This window comes from Rhinopithecus bieti, unplaced genomic scaffold, assembly GCF_001698545.2.
Source record: "Rhinopithecus bieti isolate Rb0 unplaced genomic scaffold, ASM169854v2 scaffold_42084, whole genome shotgun sequence".
In the NCBI taxonomy this organism is placed as follows: Eukaryota; Metazoa; Chordata; class Mammalia; order Primates; family Cercopithecidae; genus Rhinopithecus; species Rhinopithecus bieti.
Window position 1 is genome coordinate 2025319 of NW_016818934.1, and position 19539 is coordinate 2044857.

General features: G+C 44.8%; 1 protein-coding gene across 3 annotated transcripts in view; it reads left to right on the plus strand.

Moving 5' to 3' along the window:
- SLC14A2 (solute carrier family 14 member 2) overlaps positions 1-19539 on the plus strand; it is a 70869-nt gene that overhangs the window by 17357 nt on the left and 33973 nt on the right. For all 3 annotated transcript variants that reach the window (XM_017857856.1, XM_017857854.1, XM_017857855.1), the window contains exons 5-10: positions 1674-1802; positions 6751-6943; positions 10960-11107; positions 12636-12770; positions 14562-14611; positions 15409-15583. In XM_017857856.1, coding sequence (XP_017713345.1) covers positions 1674-1802; positions 6751-6943; positions 10960-11107; positions 12636-12770; positions 14562-14611; positions 15409-15583 — 830 coding nt within the window. The remainder of the gene's footprint in view (positions 1-1673; positions 1803-6750; positions 6944-10959; positions 11108-12635; positions 12771-14561; positions 14612-15408; positions 15584-19539) is intronic.

The window sequence follows — 19539 nt, forward strand, 5'->3', positions numbered from 1 at the left end:
ATGCAAACACACTAAAAATAATGATTCTCCCAAAACGTGGATTTCTGCTCTTGAAGTGCTCCCCAGTGGTCTTCTCTGCCACCTCCCTCCATCCCACCTGCTGCCTGTCTCCAGCTGCCCCCGTATCTTCCTGGCCTCAAGAGCAGCTGATGACACAGCTTGTCCTGTGTCTAGTACAAGTGTCCACACATGTGCCTTGTGCTACAGCTTTCTTGCAGGAAGATATCTAGATATGCGCTTCCTGCCCCTTTCCCATCCTCCTGCTCTCCTCTTATCTAGGTTACTAGACCTGCTGGTCACTACAGAGGTGAAAGGTCCTCCCGCTTCCAGACCTAAGCCACAGCCCCTGCTGGGTTGGAGCCCTCCTCTAGCCAGAATTCCCTTCCTGCATCTCAGGGAGCCCTAAGCTTCCAGAAGCTTCTGCCATGCAAGAACAGCCAACACATGGTAAGGTTTAGCATGCCCACATGTTCAGTCAACAAATACTGGCTGAGCAGCCTCCATGCACAGCCTCCTTGACATTGCTTGGTTACTGGGCCACAGCAACAGACACACAGATACACTTCAGCCCTCATAGAACTAAGGTGGGCGCAGAGGGACTGACCACAAGCACACACAGGTCATTCCTTGGCAGGGCTCTTGCATTGCAAGCTGCCCACACCCCTCTCTCACCTACAACCCATGCCCCTCACCCAGCAGAGCAATTAGAAAGGTCAAGGACAGTGTTTATTAGGATCAGGAGGAGAATTGTAGGTGCACACCCCAGCTTCTCCTCTGAAAAAGAAGGAGGTGCTAGACTCGTGCATGGATACTATACCACACTTCTGGAGCACCTGGGAACCCGGAGCTAAACCAGCTTATTCACTCTGGTGCAGACATGCAGAGAGAGAAAGTACCCAGATTCCAGCTACAGATAATTTTTTTTTTTTTTTTTTTTTTTTTTTTTTTTTTTTTTTTTTTTTTTTTTGAGACAGTGTCTTCCTTTGTCACCCAGGCTGGACTGGAGTGCAATGGTGAGATCTTGGCTCACTGCAGCCTCAACCTCCTGGGCTCAAGTGATCCTCCCACCTTAGCCTCCCAAGTAGCTGGGACTACAGGCATGCACTACCACACCTGGCTACTTTTTGTATTTTAGCAGAGATGGGGTTTCACCATGTTGCCCAGGCTGGTTGAACTCCTGGGCTCGAGTCATCCTCCCACCTTGGACTCCCAAAACACAGGGATGACAGGCATGAGCCACTGTGCCTGGCCAACTACAGAGAATTTTACACAATGTAATCATAACACTCTTTCTCCTTCCCTCTCTTCTCTCTCCCTTTCTCTCCCCAACTCCCACACACTTCCTTGTGTCACACCTCAGGTTTCTATTAGATTTCCCCCTATACTTAGCAGTCTACGTCTCCTCTGATAAGCAAAGAAGAGCTTCGCCACAGAAAAAGTGCATAATTTTAATTGTTGATCCGCAAGACAAGGAGGGGGTGCAGGTGTGTGTTTTATCAGGAAAGGTGCTGGCAGCTACGTGACTGCCCAATATTCATTGAGCGAACTCACTTTTTTCTAAGGATTATTATTAAAGGAATCATCTAAATGAAGCATATCCTCAAAGCACCAGGAGGGAGGGGCCCACTAACATCACCAACTTCAAATGCAAAGTTACTCTGTTTCCCCGCCAGGTCTGCCATTGCCTCAGGACTCCATGGGTACAACGGGATGCTGGTGGGACTGCTGATTTCCGTGTTCTCAGAGAAGTTAGACTACTACTGGTGGCTTCTGTTTCCTGTGACCTTCACAGCAATGGCCTGGTGAGGCACCTCATTTTTTCTGCTCACAGCTCCATGGGGCCCCAAGACATTTGTGTGTCTTACACTGGCCAGAGACAGGACATACACATGTGGGGCCCAGCCCCTTCACAGCCAGGCTAGCTTGTCTGACACCATGAAAGCCCATGAGTTCTCTTGTAACACAAGGGGGTCATTTGGAGATATGGAATAAGGAGGATTATTTTGTTTGTTTGACACAGAGTCTCGCTCTGTTGCCCAGGCTGGAGTGCTGTGGTACAATCTCGGCTCACTGCAAGCTCCACCTCCTGGGTCCACACCCTTCTCCTGCCTCAGCCTCCCAAGTAGCTAGGACTACAGGCACCCGCCACCATGCCCGGCTAATTTTTTGTATTTTTAGTAGAGACAGGGTTTCACCGTGTTAGCCAAGATGGTCTCGATCTCCTGACCTCGTGATCCGCCTGCCTCAGCCTCCCAAAATGCTGGAATTACAGGCATGAGCCACCGCACCTGGCCAGGAGGATTCTTTAAATCAACAAGACAACTTGTGTTTTATTGCAATGGTAATCTTCCTGAATGACATTCTTAGTAATAAAGGTCAGCATTTCCGAAGTTATTCCTGCTTGCTTGACATAGTGCTAAGCAGGGCTTATGCAGTGCTAAGCACGGCTACATTTGCCCACAGTTTACAGAAGGGAAGACCAAGGCATGCAGAGATTAAGTCACTTGCCGCAAGTTGTACTTTTTGGAAGTTTTTGATGCTGGCATTCCAAATCCAATATGCACTATTAAACCACAGGTTGCATGGGAATTGTCTATTATATGGCCTAACCAAGACCTAAAAGCTGAAAACCTGCTTGTGATAGAAGCAGAGAGCTTTCTTGGAACAGAATATTTATATGTAAAGCATAGAATCTTTGAACTGGAAGTATCGGTTGAGATCTTGCTGGGCAATCACCTCATATTGTAGATGAAATAAGAAGGTCACGATGAAAGGGGGGTTAGGAACAAATATTCACCGAGTGAAAGGTTGCTGGGCCATTCACACATGTGATCCTTAGTTCACGTGAATTTACAGCAGGTCTGTCGAGCATCTCAGAGTCTCTGCAGTGTGCTCACTGTCATGGTGAACCTTTGTCCCCCAGACCCTGACTTCACATGTGTATACCACCCTGTTCTCAACTTCCCTCAAACAGGGTGATTAATTCCTAGTCTCAGCAACAAATCAGACAGAATGATTTATTTTTAACATCTCTAAGAAGTAAATGCCTTTCTTTGGTTTCAAAGTCTGCAGTTACTAAAACCAGTTAGTTTAATTTAGCTTAAGTACTGTTTTATTGCTTTTTAGTAGTGCTTGCAAATAAATTACTACATTAAGCAGTCTGGGCAATTTAGTTTTCTTCTTAGGGTTTCTTTCTTAATCCATTGGGACAAAAAGCCAAGACAGTCATTTCTATGGGGATTTTCTTAATGCCCCCCCACATTCCCGCCTGTGAAAAGGAGAACTTGCCTTCATTTGCATACATTTGGTTTAAAACTACATAGATTAAGCCCCTCAGCACAGCTCCTCAGCCACATTGCACTGGCTGGCAATTAGACTTCAGTGCCCCCATCCAACTTCCCAATTTAAAGGACAAAAAACACTGAGCACCCCACCCTGGGCTCTGTGCTACTACTCCAGTGCATTCATCAATCCATCTATGGGGCCCCTGAAATTCAAGTCATAGGGTAGGTATTAGTAGTGCCATTTTCCAGGTTGGTTCAGTAAACAAGTATCTGTTGAGTGCCTGAAACTATTTGTTGAGTGAAAGGTCGATCCTAGATGCTGGGAATCTTTGTAAACAAGGAAAACTCTCTATTCCCTTGGAGCTAACATTCTTCTTGGCTAAGACAGAAATAAACTTATAAACTAGTTAATAAAAGGGATCATTTCAAGACGTGATAAGTGCTTTGAGGAAAGCAAGAGAGGCTAAATGGGACAGCAAATGATTCCAGACATGTGTGATCAGAGAAGACAACTTTGCAGAGGGGACATTTGAGCTGCCGCCTAAATGATAAGAAAGCATCTGTCATCTGAAGATGTGGGTGAAGGATGTTGCAGGCAGAAGCAGCCCCCAAATGGGGAAGTGTGATGTATTCTAGGAAGAAAGACAAGAATGGTGTGGCAGAAGCCCAGTGAAGGATGGAGGAGTGGCAGGAGGGGAGGGCAGGGACTCGATGAGAGTCAGACCAGGTACACCCTGAAGACCCAGTAAGACTGATTTCTATATCGGCTGTGATAGAAAGCAGTTGGAGAGTTTTAGGGAGAGGTGTAATGGGATATGGTTTAAATCTAAACAAATCACTCTGCTTGCAGGATGGAAACAGATTTTAACTGGAGTAAGAGTAGATGCTGGAAGCATCTGCTACAATAATCCACAATTATCTGCTACAAAACCCCACAGAGATGACAGTGTTTAGATTAGAGTAATATTCATGAACATGGTAAGAAGTGAGTGGGTCTGGGGTATATTTTGATGACAGAGGCAACACAACTTGTTGGGAGGTTGTGGAATACCAAGGAAAGGAAAAGAAAAGAAAATCGAATACACTCCTATAATGTGCCCGAGTACCTGGGTTAATACAAAAGACCAAGAGAAGAACTGGTTGTTGTTTCACGCATCCATGTGAAGAGATCACCAAACAGGCTTTGTGTGAGCAACATGCCTGTTTATTTCACCTGGGTGCAGGCGGGCTGAGTCCAAAAAAGGAGTCAGCAAAGGGTGGTGGGATTATCATTAGTTCTTATAGGTTATAGGATAGGCAGTGGATCTCACAAAGTACATTCTCAAGACTGGGGAGAATTACAAAGAAACTTCTTAAGGGTGGGGGAGATTAGAAAGAACTTTGATCAGTTAGGGTGGGGCAGAAAAAATCACAAAGGTGGAATGTCATCAGTTAAGGCTATTTTCACTGCTGCGGATCTTCAGTGGCTTCAGGCCATCTGGATGTCTACGTGCAGGTCACTGGGGACATGATGGCTGAGCTTGGGCTCAGAGGCCTGACAGTTGGTGGCAGGAGACAGGATACGAATCAAGATTTCTGTTTGGATACATTATACTATGGACTTCCAAGTAGAGATGTTGTAAAGGTAATTGGATGTACAAATCTGGAACACAGTGATATGATCAAGATTCGGGAGGCAGAAGCACACAGAAGCTTTCATCTATGGTACTAAAGGCTATCACCCAACAGAGAAGATTTTTTAAGAGAGAGAGAGAAAAGATTCAAGACAGAGTCATATGCTTTTCCAACATTTAGAAGTCTGGCAAGAAAGGGGAAAAACCATCAAAAAAGACTAAGAAGGAGCAGGCAAGAAGAAAACTAAGAAAATTGAGTGTCATGGTAGCCCAGACAGAAAGTATTTCAATATGGTGGGCAGGTCCAACTGTCAAATCAAAGCAATGGGGAATGACCATGGACTTGGCAAGATAGATGCCATTGGTGAAATGGACAAGAGCCATTTCCATGGTGTAATGAGGGCACACACCTGATTGAAGTGGGTTTGGGAAAGACTAGGAGGAAAAGATTGGGGACAACACAGAAAGCCAACTATTTCGAAGGATATTGCCCTGAAGGGAGCAGAGAAATGGAGCCACAGCTGGAGTGGCCATCAGGTTAAAGGGGGAAGATGTTTAAAGGTAGAAGATACTAGAGCATGTTATATCCTGATGAGAATGATCCAAAGAAAAAGAAGAGATTGAAGCTGTAGGAGAGAAAGGAGAAAATTACAGGAATGAAGTCCCTGAGGCAGATTAGATCCAAAGAAAAGGGAAAAGAATTGTCCTGATGAAGGAGCAGGGATGCTTCAATTATGTGAAAAAGGCAGAGAGGCAGAGTATGTGGGAAGAAAGCAGACAGGTTGTGGATTTTATGGCTGGGAAAACAAGCCTTTCTCATCTTGTCACTTCTATTTTCTTAATGAAGTAAAGCCAGGTGGTTGGCTGAGGCTAAAGGGAAGCAGACAGTAAAGATTTGAGGAGAAAGGTGAAAATGTGAAATACTTGTCTCAGTAAGTTGGAGAGTTAATTGGCGAGGGATGTGTAGGAGGGTTTTCAGGAAGTCTTAAATGCCTTTTTGAAATTCATGGTCATTCATTAAAAGCAGACCATTTAAACAAATCATGCGACTTCAGGTTTTGCCCAGCAGGTCACCGAGTATGGGTGATGTGGGGTATTGGGTGTCTAGGGTGGCTGGTGCCTTCCAGAGGAAACTGAAGCTAAGAGAGATTAATTACCTAACAATGTTCCTTCAGCCTGTACCCATAGGAGTGAGTTAGGATTTGCACTAAGCTTTGTCTGTCTCCAACATCCATTCTCTTTCCAAGGAAAAAGTGAAGAAGACAGAGGGTAAAACAACTGAAGGTCCTATTTTTCCCCTGGCAGTTTCCAGAGTAGCTCCAAGTATTTTTGCTGAAATTAGACCTGCAAATTGCCCATATGCCATTGCAGCATCCTCCTAGGTCAGTCTTCTAAAATGTTATCACAGCCCTGAACAATAGTCATTGTACACCTTGGTGATTCAAAGGCAACACATTTTGTAAGGGTCACATTTTGTTTAGTTTTGTTTGTTATATTTTGTAAGGGTCACATTTTGTTTAGTTTTCTCGGTTTAAAAAACAAGGAAATAGTTCCATTATTTTATAAAGTGTTTTACTCAAAATAAGTTACGATATTTTTAAATTTTGTTTCTCAGTGGTGTAAGCTTATGAAGCAGATGACAATAAATTGGCAAAAGAAAAGAAAAAAAGGTAAGAGCTGAAATTGAATACCTTATTCCCTATCCCAGATCAGTGGAACCCTGGAGTCTCAAGGGGGCCAGAAACGCTGTGCCTAGGAGAGGAGTCAGTGGATGATACAGTGGCCAGAGCTGCTGAGACAATGTAGACCTCAGGATGTCACAGGGATTAACCCTTTGTCTCTTCCATCTGCAGCCCAGTTCTTTCTAGTGCCTTGAATTCCGTCTTCAGCAAGTGGGACCTCCCAGTCTTCACGCTGCCCTTCAACATTGCAGTCACCTTGTACCTTGCAGCCACAGGCCACTACAACCTCTTCTTCCCCACAACACTGGTAGAGCCTGTGTCTTCAGTGCCCAATATCACCTGGACAGAAATGGAAATGCCCCTGGTAAGTTACCCAGTGGTGATGAGTTGAGACCCCCATATTCCACTGCAGGCCTTCTTGCCAACCAATTTGTGGATTACCCATGCTCTCAGCTTCTCTAGAAACATCTCTGCCAGATGATGGGCCTCAGCAGGGTATCAGAAAAGGTTGCTGCCATGTCCATAGATCCTTTTAACAAGTACTTATTGAACAAGTAACATGGCCTGGATACTTTTTCAGATACTGAGAACACACAAAGATGACATCCTGCTCTTATGAAGCCTGCATTCTATACAGGGAAACTCCAACACACAAGTGAACAGATAAGCGTTGACAGTACAGAATCGTGGTAGTTGAGTAAAAGATATTAGATAAAATGTATAGTCAGATAAAGGGGCAAGATACTAAAATAAACATTTAAAATTGGGATTTTAAAGGCATTAGCATACAAGGCAGAGGGTTAATTTTTATATACTTTCTCTCTTAGTGGTTCTCAGGCAGGGATAATTTTGCCCCTTGGAGACATTAGGCAATGTCTGGAGACATTTTTATTGTCAAGACTAGAGAGGTGCCACTGACATGTAATGAGTAAAGGCCAGGGACGCTGCCAAACATCCTACGATGCACAAGACAGCTTCCCCCTGCCCCTGCAGAGAGTAATACAGAACAAAGTGTCAATAGGGCCAAAGGGGAGAAACCCTGCTTTCTGTCCTTTTGTGGTAAATGTACATATTCATTTATTCTGCTGATCTCTAGACATTGAAGATATAGGAATGTAGTGAAGATCTAACATAAGATTAAATATATAGAATTGTAAAACTTTGGCCTTGTTAATGAACAGAGATAGCTAATAGCTAATACTTAGCAAGCTTACTATGTATCAGATACTGTTCCAAGCCCTTGACATATTAACTCATTTAGCCCTCATAATATAACCTAATACTGTAGGTACCACCATTATCACTATTTTATAGGTGAGAAAACTAAGGCACAGAAAGGGTTAGTTGCCCAAAGTCCAACTGCAGATAGTGCCTGTTCTTAAACCCCAGGCAGCCTGACACAAAGCCTAAGCTTTGAACCATCACCCGCCTAGTCCAAGGCAGGACATGTACATGCAGCTTGAACAATTTCAGTGAGGCAAAATCCCCTACTTATTGGTGCAATCCACCCTGTCATGTTGGGGTATTCTTTACCTTCATCAGAAATCCATCTCCCTTTATCTTTCACCCATTGGTTCCAGTCTGCTTTCTAGAGCAATTCAGGCTATTGTTTCTGCAATAGTCTTTTGAATATTTGCTATCATAACCTAAGTCCTCAAATATTGTTTGTGTGATACGATGCTTGAGTCCTGCCCGTCTAGGTGTGCTGCAACCTCAGTGTAGCCTGCTGCTGTGCTCAGCTCTGGAGCTACCACTCCAGGGTCCTCCAGGGACAGCCACACTCTAAACCTAAACCCAGCAGAAAAGGAAATGCTTCCCCAGCCGTGGTTGTTAACAGTGCGGCAAACAATGCAAAACCTTTTCAAGTTGTGTCTGAGGCTGGGGCTGGGGCACGAGTGGCAGTGTTAGGGCATAAACCCAAGAACATGGAAAAGACAGAGCTCTGCATTTAAGGGAAAGCCCACCTTCTCAGGTGGAAAACAGGCAGAGCAGGAACAGGCACAACACTCAAAATTCTGCCAGGAGCATCGGTGACAGGCTGTCTGACAATCAGGCCACAGGCTGTCCCTGATCCTTATGCATGAGGTATTGCCCAAGTAATGGCCAAGGGCATGTGTGGCACCAGCAGGAAGAAAGTCTCTCCGAGCCCCGATTCCACACTGCTAGGCCGGACAACCCAGCACCGAGAGGACCAGTGTGGTATGGGTCACAGAGAAAAGATGCCTCTTGTTCACCTTCAAAATAAGCAATTAGAAAGTGGTAGGAACCAAACCCAGGCATCCTGAGGCCCATACCGAGCCCCTTAACACCCCACCAGCCCACCACTGTGACAACCACGTTCCTTCTCTTTCCACCTTCTGGATCTGAGTTTTGAAGAATCAATGCCACTTCCCTCTTTCTCTTTGAAACAACAGAGAAAGGCCTTTCTTTTTGTTTAACCGGCTTGTTGTTGCTACATAAGAATTATGAGGAGTGTGGAAAAGGCCTGGTGCTCAGTAAATTTCCATGGCACACCTGACTGCCCTTCACCCAGGGTGTCAGCTGCAGCCTGGGAGCAGCGTGCTGGGAGGGAAGGCCACCTGGGGAACAGCTCACCAGGCTGAAATGTGGATCCCAGTGGAGGAAGCTTCATTCTAAACCCAGGCTCCATTGCAAGACCCCTCATTCCCTCATTCCCTCATTCCTCTCATTCTTGAGCGCTTGAGCTTAAAATCTGCATTCCCAGATGGAAAGGTGGACGTGAACTCCCCTCAGCATCCCGCATTCCTCAGGTCTTGGCAATCATGGGGTATTTATTAAGTAGACTTCCAGCCTGTTCCCAACATTTAAGCTGAGTTCCCCGGTCTGGTACAAAGTGTTTTCTGGGTTTCTATAAATATGATTGAGCACCCCACCCTTGCCATTCCTTTCACAAGATTATAGACTCTGGTCCAAACAGCATTTGGTTATTAAAAGGCCATTCATTCAGATACAAGAGTGGGCAAAGCTTGAGAGCCCTCTAGGCTCTTCAAATAATACTCCCTGAAGAAATCATACTTATTCCAGAATTAAATCAAATTGTCAAAAAAGTACAAAATCTGGTCCAAAGGGAAAAACTAAATTATTCCCAGCATCTATAGCAACATCCACAGTGGATCATCCGTAACTCATCTCCAGTGCATGCCAGACTCACCTGAGCCCCACCATGCCCCATATCAATTAAATCAGAATGTCTAGGGAAGAGCTGACCATCAGTATTTGTTTAAAGATTCCCAGAGGATTCTACTGTACAGCAAAGTTTGGGAACCACTGACCTAATCAATTCCTATTTGTTAAGCACCTATGATGTACCTGGGTATAAAGGGCCCTGGCCTCACAGAGGTCATGTGACCTGGCAATTATGAAAAGAACTACAGAGTCTTAAAGCTGGAAGATCATCTGCCAAGCCAGCCTCCTCATGTTATAGACGAGGATGTGACATGCTCACAGCCACACAATGAACTGTGCAGAGCCCTGGTGGAAGCTGGAGCCCTCTACTCCCAGGCCAGTGCTCTGCCTGCCCTGCCATTCTCCCTCCTTTCTTCTTCTGCCCTCAAAGGACTCCAAAAATATCCACAATTCAGCCTGGCTGAAGAAAAGTCATCTGACAGCATTGCCAAACAAATCCTCCCCAATTCCAGCACCACCAAGTTACTCTCAGGCTCAGGGATGTTTGGACTTCAGGCCATTCTCCAGATGTTCCACATACTACCTTTCCACCATGCTATGCAGTCTTCGTGAGCAGGGGACACACCTACTCCTCCTTTCCAAGGGCTCACAACCCCCTGGGTAGCTGTGACTGGCCAGGGGCCAGCAAAGAGGATGTGTCAGCAGTGGCTTGACAAAGAGACAGCAAGGGTGACAAAGACCTCAGACCTGAGCTAGGGGTCAAGCTCAGAGCTTCTAGTCTGTACTTGGCTACCAACAGGCTGGGTGACTTTTAGTCAAATCATATATCAAAATGGCCTATTATATTTTCAATATTCCTAGAATATTTGTATGGATTTCAGAAGGTCTAGAGGAAATCCCCAAGAGCCCTGAAACTCCCAGTGGCATTCTAGGGAGGAGGTGCATTCTGGTCCCCTCAAAGCAGAAGCCATATGTTCCTCAGAAGCATCCACGCCCAGCCCATGTTGGGGGCCCTGGCTTTGCATGAGGGATGCTCAGATGCCTGCTGGGTGGTGGAGTAAGGAGCTGTTTGTTCCAGCTCATGCCTCCCGTGTTCTCTCACACACTGGAAGGTGCAGTCATCCTCCTGTTCCACTCCATTACTCCCCCAAGGAATGGATCAAATCTGGCCCTGAGTCTGGTTTTGCATTACTAGTCTATGCTCCAGTGACCTGTATTCTGTTAACTTTGCAGCTCTTACAAGCCATCCCTGTTGGGGTCGGTCAGGTGTATGGCTGTGACAATCCCTGGACAGGCGGTGTGTTCCTGGTGGCTCTGTTCATCTCCTCGCCACTCATCTGCTTGCATGCAGCCATTGGCTCAATCGTGGGGCTGCTAGCAGGTAAGACAGAGCTCCCTTTCTTCAGGTCCTCAGGATAATTCACTTGAGGTCACTTCTTCCCTACATACAGCAAATCTTCCAGACATTCTCTTCCCTGGAGTTTTAAATACTTTCAGGGAGCCAGGCATGGTAGCTCACGCCTGTAATCCCAGCACTTTGGGAAGTCAAGGCAGACAGATGACCTGAGCTCAGGATGAAAACCCATCTCTACTAAAAAATTAAATTAAATTAAATTTAAAAAGTACAAAAATTAGCTGGGCATGGTGGTGGGCCCCTGTAATCCCAGCTACTCAGGAAGCTGAGGCAGGAGAATCGCTTGAACCCAGGAGGCGGAGGTTACAATGAGCCAAGATCATACCACTTCACTCCAGCCTGGGCAATAGAGTGAGACTCCGTCTCAAAAAAAAAAAGAAGAAGAAGAAGAAGAAGAAGAAGAAAAGCAAACAAACAAACAAACAAAAACATGGAGAGATGCAAAGGGGTAAGAACAAAGTTGGCCTGCAAACTGAGCCCCTGGAGCTGAGGGTGCTAGAGGGACACAGGGATGGGGGCGGGAGCAGTAACCAAGACCAACTGTGACATAATAAATGGCCCAGCACTTTGAAATTTTTGGTAAGATACAAAGAAAATTGTCCTCAAACATTGGATTGCCATTTGACAAATGTGTTTTAATATTGTTACCTACGCATATGTATGTACACACATTTAATATTGTTACCTACGTATATGTATGTACACACATTTAATATTGTTACCTACGTATATGTACACACATTTAATATTGTTACCTACGTATATGTATGTACACACATTTAATATTGTTACCTACGTATATGTATGTACACACATTTAGATAGGTATTTGCTCTTTCTGACAGCAGAGTCAGAGATTGGGGTAGTAGCATTGGGAGTAGGAACCCGTTTTAGACTTCTTCCAATATTTTTCAAAGATTTTTTGGAAGCAAATTTTTTTAAAGTATTTTTTATTTGGAAATAATTTTAAACTCATCAAAAAATGGTAAAAATAAAAATATGAGGCATCTGCAAATTCTTTCCCCAGATGTACCCACTGTTCACATCTTACTCCTTCTGCTGTATCATTCCTTTATCTACATATATCCATAAGGGTAAAGAAATCTTTTTCTGGACCATTTGAAACAACTTTTTACAAATATTTGTTTAAATCTTCCAAAGCTTTTTGGAATCTTTCTTGCTAAGACTGTAGTTGCTGTAGTCAAAGGAGTAAGATGGGGCCTAGAATCCCACCTTCTTGCCTCTTCTCACCTAGGAGGAAATAGACCTCCAAGTAAAGCCTGTGGCTTTGATAACTGATTTGGAAACCACTGTTCTCTTCTCATTGAAGGTTTCCTAAGACCAGATGCCATTTGTAGAGGCTCTTTTGATGGGCAGGGTTGGAGATGTGGGGTGAACAACAGTATGGAGGCCACCCTGAGACCTGGCACCAGCCCCAGGGTGGTCTTTGTTCTGTGGCCCAGAATCAAACAGAAATACCACACCTTGTCCCACAGCCCTGTCCGTGGCCACGCCCTTCAAGACCATCTACACAGGCCTCTGGAGCTACAACTGCGTCCTCTCCTGCATCGCCATCGGGGGCATGTTCTATGCCCTCACCTGGCAGACTCACCTGCTGGCCCTCATCTGTGGTAGGTGTTCAGAAAAGCTGACAACCAGGTTACTCTGGCTACTCCTTCCCCTCTTGTTTCTGTGAAACCCATGGGAACCACTAATCAATACTGTTCAGCAGTGACAGAAAGTCCAATGGCTTGCGTCCTAATGCCAGTGCTGCCCTTAACAGCTGGGATTTTAGGTCCCTTTTCTGTCAAATGGGATCACAACCACCTAATGGTGTTACACTTACACAGTGTTGTAAAGTTTACAAGGGAATCACATATGCATTTCCCTGTGTGCTAATGACAGCATTCCCGCTCTCTATAACTGCTCATTCAACAACTGTTTATACAGCACCATCGAGTGCCAGGACCTAGTCTAGGCATAGAAGTTACCATGGTGACTACATCCTCATGAAGCCACAGCCTAGCAGAAGAGAAGTAATTGCACAAATAATTACTAAGACTGCAGCGTCCACAAAGGTTGTTGGAATGATCCAGTGAGGTGATGTACTAGGAGCACTAAAAATCATAACAACATTATGCAAGCTCGATTTCCATAAATACGGAATATGCTGCCAGAAGAGAAATCAGCCATAGTCCTTCTCATACACCTGTATCCCAGCACCATACCCTGTTATATAAATATATGAACTCATTTAACCCCCTCAAGAATACCACCAGGCATAGCCTGCCTGGCCCATTTTACAGATGAGGAAATGAGGCTCAGAGGGGCTAATTAACTTGCCCTAGAAGATAACTATTAACGGCAAAAGGGAGAGTCAATCCCAGCCCCAGCTTCCCACCAGCTCTCCTCTCCTGGCATTGTTCTCTGGAAGCAGGATAGGACATTAATAAATAAAACTAGAGTCAAGGAAACAGAAGAAAACCATCTGGAACAGCTTCTCTTTTGTTTTTTCCCACGTATGCATGGAAACTAAGAATGACTTCCATATTCCTTGTACCCCCCTCAGCAGCCAGCATGAGGCTGGGCATGGAGATAGTGGGCCTGGTAAATATTTGTCAAGTCAAAAGTGCCTGTTATTTTCAGGTTCAGACTGTAACTGCCTTTGGCCTTCAGAGAAGTGGCAGATTCCAGTGGCTGGAATCGTCTGGGAAGCCTACAGGGGGAGGCTAGGGTTTATCGCAACACTTCTGGTAGGATTTGAGTTGACAAACAGAGAGAAGGGGTGTTCTGGATAGAGAAGGAGAAAGAGCAAAGCTGCAGGGCAGAAGGAGTTTGTCCAGAGGCACCAGCTACGTGGACAAGCTTTCCTGGCTGTCCTCAGGACCCAGCTCCCATGGGGGAACCCAGCTGCCTGGCTCCTGGGGACTGGTTCAGGGGTCCAATAAGGTTCAGCCCTGGTGAGACCTGGTGAACATCAAGCAGCATCACAGCTGCTCAGAGTGTTGAATAGGAGGGACTTCGGCAGGAGCTCATATAGTCTGACCACTCTTCCCCCACAACAGACAATCATCCAGCCTGTACTAGCTCTTCACTACCATCAGCGTAGACAAGCAAATGATGTTTATTGACCCCTGACTCTATGCAAGACCACTATAGAAGCAGGGAGGGGACAAAAGGAAATATAAATTTTAATCTCTACCTGAAGAATGAACAGTCTGGTGGGAGACAGGCCTCACCTATCTACAGAGATAACAAATCATGCCAGGCAAGCATGCCAGATGTCAGGGCGTGGTGCAGAATCTGAGCTGCAGGAGAGGGTGGGGCTTCTGTTCTTGGTCTGGGCTCCCTAGGCGGTAATGGCAGTGGCTTAGGGTGAAGGCCCTGGGAAGCTCACTCTGGTGATCCTTGTTCCTCCACAGCCCTGTTCTGTGCATACATGGAAGCAGCCATCTCCAACATCTTGTCAGTGGTAAGTGTGGATTCTCCTGAACACTACCCCAAAGTGCTCTTCCCAGAGCTTCTGGACATACGGGGTTGTGGGGTCTGGTAAAGGAGCATTGAGGGGATAACGGTAGCTGGTGCTCACACAACATCTGTCAAGGTTTATCTAAGGTTGTCCAGAGGAGGATTGACAATTGCATACATGTACCTCTAGGGGAGGGAGGGGTGTGTGTGTAGAAAGATTGCAATGTAACTAGCAGCAGAAAACACGGACGGAAAGATGGCGCTGTGTGACTGGATGTGGGGGACCAATTTGCAGCTCCATCATTGAAAGATTCTGATTGTGCCTCAAATTATCTGTTTTGTTTTTGTTTTCTTTGCAAGATAGGGTCTCGCACTGTTGCCCAGGCTGGAGTGCAGTGGTGCAAACTTGGCTCACTGCAGCTCCAACCTCCCAGGATTCAAGCCATCCTCCCAGTTCCACCTCCCGAGTAGCTGAGACTACAGGCATGCATCACCATGCCCAGCTGTCTTTTGTATTTTTTTGTAGAGACGTGGTCTCACTTTGTTGCCAAGGCTGGTCTGGGCTCAAGTGATCCTCCCACCTTGGCCTTCCAAAGTGCTGGGATTACAGGCATGAGCCACTGCATCCAGCCCCAAATTCTTTGACCAACTACTATGACATTGCAAATCTGGGAATATCAATGCCTTCACTGGAGGGAGGATCTCCATCCTCAATGCCCATCACATCCTTTTCCCCCAGGGTCCCCAGCCAAACACAGGAAACTAGGAAACTTCTTCAGCCCCCAATGCTTTTGTTTCCAGGTGGGCGTGCCACCAGGCACCTGGGCCTTCTGCCTTGCCACCATCATCTTCCTGCTCCTGACGACCAACAACCCGGCCATCTTCAGGCTCCCACTCAGCAAAGTCACCTACCCCGAGGCCAACCGCATCTACTACCTGACGGTGAAAAGCAGTGAAGAAGAGAAGGCCCCCAGTGGTGACTAGCCGCATTCTGGGAAGAAATGCTCTTTGTCTGACCTGATGTCTGCTCCCTGTGTTCTCAGCTCTGGTTCAATCAGTTGCAGCACTCACTTTCTTTGCCTCTCCTTGCACCTGTGTAGAACCAAGCACACCTGTAACTTTCTTTCCCTAAGCTGATTTTCATTCTCTGCCTGAATCTCCATAACTACCTATTGTGCGGCATTAAGGGAAGTTGGTATTACAGTAAGATTTCCGGAGTTAGCAATAAGGAGTGTGTTTTAAATGTTGTTGACTTAAAACAAAAACAGTAGTCTTTTGGAAAGGTAATTAACAGGTGATCTTCTTGGCATGTTAAACTAAATCATAGATGCTATAAAATTAAACTTGTTGAGTGTCCTAAGCAGACACAGAGTAGGGGGGTAAGTTAGGGGACACAGGCTAGGAAGGGAAGGCTCTCTAGTGGCTGAGCTAGAGGCTAATGACCACAAAGAGAAGAATTTTACACTGATGGGATTTTAAGTCAAAACAGGGACAACTGGGGCATGGAATTATCTAAAGGAGTCTTGGCCATTCAGTGGTCTTTGTAAGGGGCAAGGCGATATTCCATAGCAGGGAGGAATTAATAAATTAGAATCCTATATATGACTTTATTATGGATGATAAGCATTTCTTAGTTTAGGTCAAACCAGTATCTCTTTTAAAATTTATTTTTTTTTAATTTTACTTTAAGGTCTGGGATACATGTGCAGAACATGCAGGTTTGTTACATAGGTATATATGTGCCATGGTGGTTTCCTCCACCTATCAACCTGTCATCTAGGTTTTAAGCCCCACATGCATTAAGTATTTGTCCTAGTGCTCTCCTTTCCCTTGCCTCCCATCCCCCAACAGGGCCCAGTATGTGATGTTCCCCTCCCTTTGTCCATGTGTTCATTGTTCAACTCCCACTTATGAGTGAGAACGTGCAGTGTTTGGTTTTCTGTTCCTGTGTTAGTTTGCTTAGAATGATGGCTTCCAGCTTCATCCATGTCCCTGCAAAGGACACAAACTCATTCTTTTTTATGGCTGCATAATATTCCGTGGTGTATACGTGCCACATTTTCTTTATCCAGTCTATCACTGATGGGTATTTAGGTTGATTCCAAGACTTTGCTATTGTATATAGTGCTGCAATGAACATACGTGTGTATGTGTCTTTACAATAGAATGATTTATAATCCTTTGGGTATATACCCAGTAATGGGATTGCTGGGACAAATCAAACCAGCATCTTTAAGCAGAGATTTCAGGTAAGGAAAGTACCCGAGTTCCATGTGTAAAAAGCGCATTAAGTATTTGTCCTAGTGCTCTCCTTTCCCTTGCCTCCCATCCCCCAACAGGGCCCAGTATGTGATGTTCCCCTCCCTTTGTCCATGTGTTCATTGTTCAACTCCCACTTATGAGTGAGAACGTGCAGTGTTTGGTTTTCTGTTCCTGTGTTAGTTTGCTTAGAATGATGGCTTCCAGCTTCATCCATGTCCCTGCAAAGGACACAAACTCATTCTTTTTTATGGCTGCATAATATTCCGTGGTGTATACGTGCCACATTTTCTTTATCCAGTCTATCACTGATGGGTATTTAGGTTGATTCCAAGACTTTGCTATTGTATATAGTGCTGCAATGAACATACGTGTGTATGTGTCTTTACAATAGAATGATTTATAATCCTTTGGGTATATACCCAGTAATGGGATTGCTGGGACAAATCAAACCAGCATCTTTAAGCAGAGATTTCAGGTAAGGAAAGTACCCGAGTTCCATGTGTAAAAAGCTTGGGAAATGTACTTCATTCTTCTATTTGCTTGTGAGCATGGGAAGCTTTATGAAGTGTATGATATTTAAGACAGATAGGTAGCCCTGACTGTGGAAAGACAAACAACTATCTATGAATTTCATAATTTGGTTTCCCAACTACAGTCAATAGCTTTCATTTGGTCTTTAAATGTATATATAGATCAGGGGTCGGCAAACTTTTTCTGTAAAGAGCCAGATAGTAAATATTTTCTGATGGGAGGCCATATATTCTCTTTGGCAAAGTCTTAACCCTGTCATTATAGCACAAAAGTAGCCATAGACAACATGTAAATGAATGATTATGGCTATGTGTCAATAAAACTTTATTAAACAGGCGGTAAGCTAGATTTGGTCCCCAAGTTGTATTTTGCAGATCCCTGATAGAGACAGTCAACATATTAATGCTTACAAACCGGTGGGCAGTGCACAGGCCCAGACAGACACCACCAAGTCCCTTGCAACAGACATAGCAAAGGGGTTTGACATGCTGGGTGATGGCATGAAGACCCTCAGGAAATGGAGGACACTCAGAAAAGTGAGAGTAGCATGACTGGAATCAGGAGGACCTGCTCTGGGGCTACTGGAGAACTTAGTGCACAGTGATGTGCACTAAGGGGTGCAGTTTTAAACCAATAGTTCCACAGTGTCTGGAAACTATTTCTAAGGCTCACTCTTCTCCAACCTCTTGCCCTGTTCTCTCATCTGCCAGAAAGCACACCACTCTTGGACAAGGAAAAAAAATGACCCTTCAGTGCTGGGGTTTTCCAGGCTAGGACAGTGCTGGAGTTGTCCTTCCTAGGACAGGGAGGTTCAGAGAATCCCAAGGTTGGAAGGGAGTGTGAAGATCAGGTGGTCCCATCCCAGGATGCAGGAAAACCTCTATATTATTAGGATAAGGGCTTCAGTTCTCTGCTGGGTTTCCAGAAGGGGTTCAATTACCCAAAATGGAGGCAAGACTCCCAAAGTATTTTAACAACAGATAACTAGAACCAGAGACCCCATTCATTGCCCTAGAAAATCCCCTCCTGTCTTCATTAAGCCCTTTGAGACTGTCCACCCAAAGCATTGGGTCTGATTGGGAACTGTCTTTTAGTCATGCTTACTGGATCTCCAGAAGAGGAAAACTATTTGGATATAAAAAATTATTTCGGCTGATTTGGATGAGATTATTGCTTTCTTTTCCCACCAACTCCCCCCATCTCCCCCAACCCCTGCCAACTCTTCACCTCATCTCATGGGACTGGAAAGCTCCTGGAGTGATCTTGTCCCACCTTCCCCAGGGCTTCCTCGCCTCAGCCAGCTGCTGAATGGGTAGGTAAAAGATCTCTAAACTTACAGATTCACAGCACCAACATGAGGTTGCATGGGGACAGGACATGATGAGAGAAGAAGGGTTTGGGGACCTATATTCTGGCAGTTTTTCTACCATCACCCCAAACTACAAGCAACAGCTCTTGGCTATACAAATGATAGTGTCTATGTTGAACACAAATATGCAATCATTAAAGGTGTGTCCGTTTGGAGAGACAGGGACTTTAGAGGAAGCTGTCTCAAACTCTTTCCCTATCGCACCCATCTTCCACTTCCCCTCTCCCAGTTTCTGCCCTCCCCAACGCTTTCTCCCATCTTTATCTCCTCTCATACAACACTGATGAATTCTACTATCAGCCACGACAGTCTGGTCCTGCTGCACTTTAAAATGGCAGATCTTAAATCATCTTTCCAATTTCTTCCATAATTGACATAGTCAAGTTTTCTGCTTCATCTTGAGGTTTGTTGCCATAGAGTTACTTACAATGTTCTCATAGAATGATTTCAATCTCTCCTGTATGCATGGTTTTATCCCCTTCTCATTTCTAATCTTACATAATTTTGTTATCTCTTTTCTTTAATCAGGTTTGCAAGGGGTGCATTAATTTTATTGACTTTTTCAAAGAAGCAATTTTGGATTTATTTGTCCTTTCTACTTGGTTTGTATTCTATTGATTTATTTTTCCTGTTTCCTTAGGGTTTAAATGTTATTTTCTAATGTTTTAAAATTGATGTAGAATTCTTTCATTTTAGGTCTTTCTCTTTTAACAATAAAGTCATTTACAGATATTAATTTTCTCCTGAGTATGGCTTTAGCTGGGTACTAT